Source organism: Esox lucius, chromosome 10, assembly GCF_011004845.1.
Source record: "Esox lucius isolate fEsoLuc1 chromosome 10, fEsoLuc1.pri, whole genome shotgun sequence".
NCBI lineage: Eukaryota > Metazoa > Chordata > Actinopteri > Esociformes > Esocidae > Esox > Esox lucius.
In genome coordinates this window covers 17753210-17763391 of record NC_047578.1, presented here as the reverse complement: position 1 = coordinate 17763391, position 10182 = coordinate 17753210, and the positions used below count along the sequence as shown (strand labels likewise).

The 10182-nt window shown below is 39.3% G+C and overlaps 1 protein-coding gene across 1 annotated transcript; it reads left to right on the top strand.

Annotated features, from left to right (window-relative positions):
• Window positions 1-1826: 1826 nt before the first annotated feature.
• mrpl24 (mitochondrial ribosomal protein L24) lies at window positions 1827-6940 on the top strand. The gene is made up of 6 exons (XM_010873658.3): window positions 1827-1917; window positions 3633-3819; window positions 4110-4205; window positions 5418-5521; window positions 5809-5939; window positions 6465-6940. Exons 2-6 carry the CDS (start codon window positions 3637-3639, stop codon window positions 6599-6601), a joined length of 651 nt encoding a protein of 216 aa, XP_010871960.1. The 5' UTR covers window positions 1827-1917; window positions 3633-3636; the 3' UTR covers window positions 6602-6940.
• Window positions 6941-10182: the final 3242 nt, after the last annotated feature.

Genomic DNA, 10182 nt, shown 5'->3' with positions numbered 1-10182 from the left:
ACTTCAGCCGGGCTTGGATGTTTTTCTTTGTAAGAAAAGGCTTCCGTCTTGCCACCCTACCCCATAGTCCATTCATATGAAGAATACAGGAGATTGTTGTCACATGTAGCACACAGCCAGTATTTGCCAGAAATTCCTGCAGTTCCTTTAATGTTGCTGTAGGTCTCTTGGAAGCCAACCTGACCAGTTTTCTTCTCGTCTTTTCATACATTTTGGAGGGATGTCCAGTTCTTGGTAATGTCTCTGTTGTGCCATATTTTCTCCACTTGATGATGACTGTCTTCACTGTGTTCCATGGTATATCTAATGCTTTGGAAATTATTTTGTGTCCTTCTCCTGACTGATATCTTTCAACAATGAGATCCCTCTGATGCTTTGGAAGCTCTCTGCGGACCATGGCTTTTGCTCTGAGATGCAACTAAGAAAATGTCAGGAAAATCCCACTAGAACCGCTGAACTTTATTTGTGATTAATCAGAGTCACTTTAAATGATGGCAGGTGTGTAATGACTTCTATTTTACATGAGTTTGAATGTGATTGATTAATTCTGAACACCGCCACATCCCCAGTTATAAGAGGGTGTGCACACTTATGCAAACAGGTTATTGTATGGTTTTTATTTTTCATTTTTCCCTCTCAAAGATTTCAGTTTGTTTTTCAATTGAATTGTTCACATTATAGGTCACATTTAAACTGGTTCTGACATGATTTATCTTTGTCTCATTCTTTTTCATCATCATCACAGAAACCTGGCATTTTAACAGGGGTGTGAACAGAAACAATTTCAGGGGTTGCACTTACTTCTTCAAAGTACTACATACCACACACAGACACACGCACATCCTTTAACCTGACTTTGCGGTTGTATTTTTACAGAGACATTGAAACAGAGGCGTTGTCGCCTGTTCAGTCACAGTGAAACCTCAACAGTCCACTGAAGATCACTAAGCAAGATGATTTTAATCTGTCCTTCTTTGAGGCTGCAACTGGCATACTGGCGGCTAGGCTGAAGGTGGCTGAGGCTCTTATCCGGTTGGTGAACGGACAAATAGATGAGATGTTGAGAAAAGAGACATCTTAAGAGAACCATACAGTCTGGATACTTAATGAAGGCAAGCAGAGATTTCAAAAGGCCCTGAAGCACTGCACCCAAGTAGAGTATGAATAGATTGTTAACACCTTGACAGGGACTATCCTACTGATAATGCTGGACATATTTCTGGAGAAATACATAGACGGACAAGAGCATGAACACCTCAAAAGTATTACAAGACAAGGATACACCATGGCCGATTTCAATTTCCTTTGTTTGTTTGCCGAATGTGCAATAGATGCCACAGATGACAATATCTCAATCCTTTCTTGTCAGTACATGGAGTAGCAGACTATTGGTAAAACTATTTCTCAGAAAATGTAAAGAATTTATAAAGATATGAAGCAGTTTTTAATATGAAACAATTTTGATTCCTGTGATTATTTCAGTAATAATTCTCAGAAATTATACTGAAAACATAAACATCTATTCGTATGTGAATATGGTTGTATGTATATTTATAAAATGTTGGACATATTCCAGTGCTGAATGTCATTCCATCAACAACTCTTTTAAATATGTGTTTGGTATTTCACATATGTATGCACTGTATGTATTTATATGACCCAGGGAGGAGGAATACAGAACAAATGTGAGTTTTATCGGATGCAAGAACAACACTTTCTTTCAGAGGCTCAGAAACACTTTATCAAGGCTGGTTTTCCATAAAAATGGCCAATACCATTTTACATTTACTGATTCCTCACTCCACCCGTACGATAGGTGGCAATAATGAGCCAGTAACCTCGCTAGAAACCCTAATAGAGGAGCTGTAGGGGTCATCATTTGAGTCATATTTACGCATGTGACATTGACGAGAAGGGGTAAATGGAATATTCTGACTTATATATATTTTTTATGTGTACACATTGTTGTGCTATTTAGATTTAGTTGATGTGTTTTCCTTGTTGGGTAGGACATATCGAGTGCTCAATTGCCCCTCTGTTCATGCGCTGCTTTTGCATTTGTCAAGCTAACGTTAGCTGGGCAACTTGTTAGGCTAATTTACTGTATTTGCTTTAGCAAAATGTTTTGCACAAATAGCGCAGTGTTGCGTTTTATCAAGTTACTGCAGTTGACTACTACATGTGGTAGCTTGCTGTCAGATTTAGTAACTAGCTACATTTTGTCTGTCAAGCTAACAACATTAACATGTAGACAAAAATGCTACTGTGCTGTATTTTGTCAGGCTCGCGACTACAGTCGTTAACTACAGTACTGTATAGAATAGCTACTGTACTGGCCGTCTAAGCTAGCACTTAATATGAAAGTACAGCTGCCACAAATTAGTGGGATTTGGGTTTCTCTTTCAGTGCAGTGTTCCACTGAAAGTTGTACAAATGCATACAGATAGTGGAATAATGTTATATGTGTACTCTATTTCTAATGTTAAACAGTGTCCCGAAAGTCTCTATTCAGATGCTTTGCAGATTATCTACTGACTTATGCTCAACAGGTTATCGGTAACATTTAAAACTATCTTCTCACCCTAACCCCCAATCTTATTGTTTATCCTAGCCCTAACCTTATCCACTTTCTTAAACCTCAGGGTTTTTCCTGGCTGAAAGTTAAGCAAATGCGGTACCCCAACCCCTCTGTGATATACTTCATATAATATCTGGCTACACAAAAAAAGATGCTTATTGTGTTAAATCTGTGCTGTTGTCAATGTCCACTTGAGCAGCTAATGCACACAAAAATGTCCTCCCTAATTGCAACCAAAATACAAGCATTATATTTATTCTTTACAAATTAACATGTTACATATTTGATATTTGTTCATGTTCATATATTTATATTGCCTATGACTTAAATATTTTTTTACACTGTATATTGCATATATAATGTCGTTGGGGACAGTAGCCTACATACCCGAATCAAATCGTCTTTTCACAAATCATCTGTCTGTCTCATGTACTCTATTGAAAAAAAAATCTGTGAATCAACCAGCCATCATCTGAAACATTAACAAATGTTATGGGGATTGGATGAAGTTTAGGCATTATTACGTTTTATTTAAATATTTTGACGTGTTTGGGTGTAAAAGAACTAGGATCCACTAGTTTTTCCGATGTTACTCATCTCCGCGATGTCAGGACTGGTCAGTTCCTGTTTGCAAGGTGGCCAGATCATTGACAGTATACCGTGGAATCCAATACTCACACCAGAAACGCTCAAACGCTATTTTTCCTATGCAACCCTATCTGTAAATTGACCTGCCCAAGCCCATTAAAAATAGTCCAGTTGAGGGGGAAACCTACCCATCTGGCAACACTGCCAATATGAAAAAAAGTAGGCGTATGAGCGCAACATTTTTTACCTTGTCGACACAGAGATGCTGCGGGTTTTTGAGAAGGTGGCCGCCTTTGTGTTCTACATGCAGGAAAATCGCTGAACCCTGTTGGGCGCCTAAACCTAACCATAGCAAGAAATTGCTTATCAACAAATAGTGTGAGCCAGGGATATGGTGCCTCTTTAGTACTGTGGACCATGGTTGGCTGTTGAATAATAAGCTGTATGACATATTTCCTTTTGCCAGGGCAATGCGGTTAACAGCGTTCCTGTCAATGGCCGCTAAGGCTGCATTTCCTCATGACTACCGCTTTGGCACAAATCGACCTTGGACCATAGCTGCTAAGAGGATGAACCCACCAGGCAAGAAGAGAAGAAAGGTGTTCGTTGAGCCCATACCTTACGATGAGTGGTCTGTTTTCAGAGGGGACACCGTAAGTGCCTGAGACTTAATTACCTATAAAACATTGAGGATTTTTTTAATCTGCAAATTCTATTAAGCCTATACTATTAATGTTTGTCACTAATATTTTGCTTTGCACTATTTGTGGAGAAAAATCTGTATTAGAAGTGAACAACCATGTAAAGAAATGTCTTCCTATATAGCTAGAGCATGCAGGTTTATGATGTCTTGAAAGAATGACAGAGGAGGAACCCTGCCAAGGTTTATTCTGCCAAAGTTTTGCAGCTTTGCTATTCTTAATTTGAATTCCTCCTTGACCAGGTTGAGATCCTCTCTGGAAAAGATAAAGGAAAGCAGGGGAAAGTGACCCAGGTCTTCAGACACAGAAACTGGGTCATCCTGGAGGGGCTTAACACGGTAATAATCCCAGTCGTATTTGTCATTTCCATGGCAGAGAGCGCATTTGTAAATAGCATTTAGTACAAGCACCTAACAGTTGTATACTATGCTTTACATGTCATGTACAGTTTAACCCAATTGTAATACTAAGATGTCGTACAGGTTTGGTTGTTGTAATCACTAATTAATTTGACGTTTGGATCTCTGAACTACATGTCCACTATCAAATTAGATTTTAATAAATGTCCAGGTCCATTGCTTGACAGGTTTCCATATAAAAAGGATGATTTGAGAATAACCACAAACATTTTGTTAATAAATGTGCCTTTTGTTCAACTAAATCAGTAGACAAACACAAGCACTGGGTTTTTCTTCCACATCGACAGCAATAGTCAAAATCTGAATAGAGGAGAAACCAACTAGCTAACTCATTTACACTTTTACATTTGTCACAAGCAATGAGTGCGTCTCCCTGGCAATTCTCGTATTAAAATGGGTTTTCAAAACTTAAATAAGCGGAGCCGCTACTAGCTTTTAGTCTACAGACAGGCTGCATCTGACCAGGGGATACTCTCCCCTCTGCTCTAAAGATCCTGTTGCCAGGGAAGGGAATGAGATAGCCCCCTTTGCATGTGAATATCTATTACAGGTACACTGACACCCTGTGGTCGCCTAGGAGCCCACAGAACATTGTGTAAGATTGGGGTGTTGACCCTTTTGTCCTGGGTACATTTCTGATCTGGACCTCATTGTCATGGTCATCTAATCATTCCCAACTTGTAATTCATCACCCCTCAGTTTATTAAAAAATATAATTGTAAGGTACTAGGCTGTAGGTACTAAATGTATGCCATCAAGAATAATTTGCTCCAAGTAAGATTGGCCGCAAAACGATTGTCAGGGACAGCCCTTATTCAAATTCAAATTTCAATCAATTAATAAAAAAATAATGTTCTGTTGCTCTTTTATTTAATGTGGTGCTTCTAACTTTGATGAATTCCCCATGCTAAATGATGGAACAGCCTTTATTGATCCAGCCGGCTGTGTCAAGTGCTCATCCTCCTGAAGTCCCTGGTTGAATCGAACCTTGCTATCTGATCTAAGACAATGCTGTGTTACAGGACACAGGACTGTTTCCGAAAGCCGAAATTACTATCAAGAGGATTTAAAATGCCGTTATGTCTGAGGTTTCAGTAGATATGAAGCTACTGTAGTACTTCTTTATCTTAGCATTTCAGGTACATTGGGAAATCTGCTAATTACCGGGGGACCTACATTGCCAGTGAAGCTCCGCTCCTACTCCGAGACATCTCACTCATTGACCCCACGGACAGGTGAGTCTTGGAGCCCTGCAGGGAGGTTTAGATTGGAACATTGTTCCTGAATAGTTGCTGGGCATGCAGGCTTCAGGGAGGCTTTGGCACTCGTTTCAAGTTTTCTTATTGATCTAGATTCTAGACAAATGTTCAGTCATTTTCAAGTGCACAGCTTTGATTCAAAGGTGCTATCATTCGGGGTAACCGTTCACAAACAGACCCATATTTCTAGAATGGTCTATGATTGGCGAGTGCTTCTCCCCTAACCCTGGCTGATATCGACCTCCTGTTTGCCCGTCTAACAGGAAGCCCACCGAGGTGGAGTGGAGGTTCACAGAGGAAGGGGAGAAGGTGCGCGTCTCGGTCAGGACAGGCCGTATCGTTCCCAAACCGGTGGTCCAGCGCAGAGACGGCATCATACCGCAGCAGTGGAAGGGTGAGCAAGCAATTATTTCACAGGTCCTCTGCTGGTACTGCCCTCATACAATGTACTCCCAACTAATGATCATGTCCACAGGTATCATTAACACAGGAGGGTTTTCGGGCAACGCCAATGGCACTTATTCCTCTGTCGTGTAAAATCTATGCAACATTTTCATTTTCGGTTGCCAACGTTCTGTACACCTCCTGGAAAGTAGTCTTTACTGTACATATTCGGACACTTGGATAGGCCGTAACATTTTATAACCTGTGCATTTTTCTTTTATTTGAAGTGCCTGTCTACCTTGTTTCCAAGTGCCTAGCCAGAATCTTATATTTTAAAAACACTTCCCATACTGTATGTCATTATCCAGGATTATTTTCCCTCCTGTTCCATTTGATTAAATGTTCTCTCATATTTAATATTTAATCCTAGTCATATTACCAGCCCTTGCTAGCAGTTGCATCTTTAGAGTACGTTCATCTTTAGATCTCTTACGAAATGTCAAACGGAAACAAAAACACCAAATGCCACCCTCAGATGGCCCTAAGGATACGAGCCCTGAGGATACCCTGGAGAAGACCTACATGCCCTCCCTGAAGACTCTAGAGGAGGAGGTGATGGAGAAGCTGGGTATCGAGGAGCCAAGGAGAAACCAGAAGTCGTACTGGTACTGAAGGAGGAGATTCTCTGTGTTGGGACGGAATGGGAGGACCCTCGGAAAAACACTGCTGTGGCCTGGGGTAGCACACCTACAGTCTTCCAGATATTTCTGGTTGCTCTTCATGGACATATATAGACCCACATCTATGTATGTAAAGGATGTGACCAATTCCACATCGCTCAGTCCAGATCGGAATGGGTTGAGTGATTACAGTAACATGATATCATCTGGGTTACTGGTCCTGTTTCAGCCTTTAGTTCAGCTGAAATGACTATTTATGATGCTGTTATGGTTTGTTTAAAATGTTTTTGGTTTGTAGTCATGTCAAATAAATGTATGTATAAGTCTATAATCTTGCTATTGATTTGACTATTTTCTTAAAAACTAATAATACAAGTACTACTGCTGTGTTTAAGCTGATTTATTACATTCAAATCTATAACAGCTACTTCTGCATTTGTTGTACAATGGGCTACTTTAGTTATTATCCATTCAGATCTTAAACAAGCGGTCTTGTCAAAAACAATCCATAAGTACACTTCTAAGACTTGGATGATTATGTATTATGCTACAATAGCTCATTCTCAAACCTCTGTGTCAGCCAGTAATTCAAGCCTTTTAAAACAGGGTTTTATTTCGCAGAGCAGAACTTGGCATTTGACATACAGTTTGAGAGATGGAGAGCTCAATTTGACAGGCTAAAATCTGAGTTAAAGACCATAATGCTCTAAAGTTGGGACTGCAGCAGCGCCAGGAAAAAAGATTTGCTTGCCAACCTTTCATATGATGAAGTAGGAAATACCTTAAGTCATTACACATCTTGGGAAAGCCCCTTTTGGTAATTTATTATATGTTATGGAGATATATAGAGGAAGGGTCTAGTGATCTAGTCTCATTCTGAACAGAGGAACATAGGACTTGAGATTTCCTTATTATTACTTGGGACTTGAGACTTGAAGGTGAACACTTGAGACTTGCTTAGGACTTGCAAGTAAAAATGTCAGGGTACCTTAGATGACAGATTAAATCTTTGTCTTCTTTTCACTAAAGGTATTACAAAATTAAATGTTTCATTAGGTTTATTCAATGAAATTGCTTATTGAATTGGCTGTGTTTAAAAATATATATCTTAAACACAGACTGTTAGACAATAATAGAAAAAGCAGCTCATTCATTGTGACAACTGGTTTCTGGAAATAATGTGGTCAATGCTTGTAGAGATCTCTGACAAGGCAACACGCATGTCATCCTTAAGAGTTAGCCTGGCTCTGCATTTAGTTTACCGGGTGGTCCTTTTATTAAACTTTTTTTTTTTCTTTAATCGAAAAGCAAGAATTTTATGTTGTAAAGAATTTTAGTAGGAGTTCACACTTAAAAATATTTTGAGGTGACACTGGTTTTATGCTGGAATATATTTGTTAGAAGAAAAATATAAGTATTCAATCCCTCTCCTGTGGAAGCTCCAAGTTGAAACAGTTGAAATAAATGTCCCTAATAAGAACCCAATTACCTTACCACTGGCCTCCACCTGTGAACAGTTAAAGTTTGTCACATTTTGTAGATAAAATAAAGTAATACAAATGCAGGGATTACAAAAATTGTACAAAATAATTTCCAAGTGTTTGTGAATCCCAGTGAGCATTGATGAATTAATAATCAGAAAAAACAACTTAAATAGGTCGTCGTATTAGATAAGGAATTATTGAAACTCTGAGGAGCGATTTCAATGTTGACTGATGCATCGCTGAGTCAATACCCTCTTGGGTTCCCAGGCTGAACTAGCTGCGCTTCATGCGGCTGCAGATTAAATAAATTATGTTAAACTTCACAAGGTAGTGAAATGTATAATTTATCCATGGTAGTTTAAAATGCAATGGAAACATTAAGCAGTAGTTGATCAAAAACCTTTCGCAGTTTGACTGGCTACCGAACCTGATTAAACGATCTGGAGTAGGTTGTGTGGATCTGTTAGGGGAAAATATAATGTATTCTGTTTAGTGAGATTTTAAGCCAGCTAAATGTTATGACTGTGCAAGGTGAGTGCTGGGTGTATACTCCCCCTAAAATGTCTCTGTAACTCTGAGCTCATGTAATAATGCCCTCATTAGCCATTTTTAGCTTCAAGACCAATGTCTGGTTTTCTCGTTCTAAACTGTCAAGAGCAAATAGGCCAAGGACCAAGTAATGGAGATACTCCAGAAGGAAATTCCTAGCAAAGGAGTGCCATGGAGAAGGAAGTCTTCCAAATAGGCCCACACTCACCTTATTTGACTGTGGCGACTTCTCAAATGCCCAGACAGTTCATGTCTCTGATTCTAGGTACCCATGATAATTCCACAAACTAGGGTTGTGCAACAGATGTTTCAAATGTTAAGTTTCATCAGGTTCTAAGATCAAAGTTGAGTTATGTTCAAAATTTATAAATCCTAAAATGTTTTTCACTTATGGTCGAATGGTGTGACAGTTACATTAGGTAGCAAAATTCAAACCATTTGGGAAAAGATTATCTCGTGTCCGATTACCATTGCATTGGATCTATTAATTGGTAAATAGAACAATTTAAACATCCATCCTCAACATTCAATTTAGTTTATTTTTAGGGTACATATACATTTAAGTCATTCAGCAGACCCTCTTGTTCAGATCAACACTAGTGAGCATACATTTTCATACTTTCTCTTTATGTTCACTATATGGACTACTGAACAGTGTGGTCTGTGTAGACTATGTAGACCACTAAACAGTGTGGTCTGTGTAGACTATGTAGACCACTAAACAGTGTGGTCTGTGTAGACTACGTAGACCACTAAACAGTGTGGTCTGTGTAGACTATGTAGACCACTAAACAGTGTGGTCTGTGTAGACTACGTAGACCACTAAACAGTGTGGTCTGTGTAGACTATGTAGACCACTAAACAGTGTGGTCTGTGTAGACTATGTAGACCACTAAACAGTGTGGTCTGTGTAGACTATGTAGACCACTAAACAGTGTGGTCTGTGTAGACTATGTAGACCACTAAACAGTGTGGTCTGTGTAGACTATGCTGTGGAGAGAATCATCAGATCCTTTCATCTGGTCCATTGACAGATAGTTCCTGGAGTCAAGTCCAGGAGGGGTTGTTGCATCAGAAAGTCTGAAGGCGGTTGACTCCACCTTTGGGGGATTTGAGGGACTATACTCAGTCAGCAGGAAATGTCATTGTGCTCTTGGTGTTTATTTCTGGAGCAATTACAGAAGAATCCTTACAGATGGGGAGGTTGAAGTCCGTTGTGGGACAACATGGCAGAATGGAGAAATGTACTGCCAGAGGAAACGGCAGTGGGGTGGTATTCTGGGATAGATGGCTTGATCTGTGGACCTGGGAGGACTGGAATTGATGAAGTGTTGAGTACTTAAGTAAAGAATATAATTATATAATAATTGGCTGTAAGTAACAGTATAAGTACTGTGATGTTTTAGGCTTGTCCAATTCAGGGCACCAGTGGCTTGTATGGGTTCAATATATAGATGAAATATATAGTGGTGAGATTTTAATATAGACATTTATGGGGATTATAAATAAAAGCTGATCTATCCAACAAAAAAAAATGGTG

Bases quoted from the DNA above. Each gene is read 5' to 3' on its own strand.
- mrpl24 (XM_010873658.3), top strand. From the start codon at position 3,637: ATGCGGTTAACAGCGTTCCTGTCAATGGCCGCTAAGGCTGCATTTCCT. The intron at 5,522-5,808 runs GTGAGTCTTGGA...CCCGTCTAACAG, and splicing joins CTCATTGACCCCACGGACAG to GAAGCCCACCGAGGTGGAGT. The intron at 5,940-6,464 runs GTGAGCAAGCAA...TGCCACCCTCAG, and splicing joins CATACCGCAGCAGTGGAAGG to ATGGCCCTAAGGATACGAGC.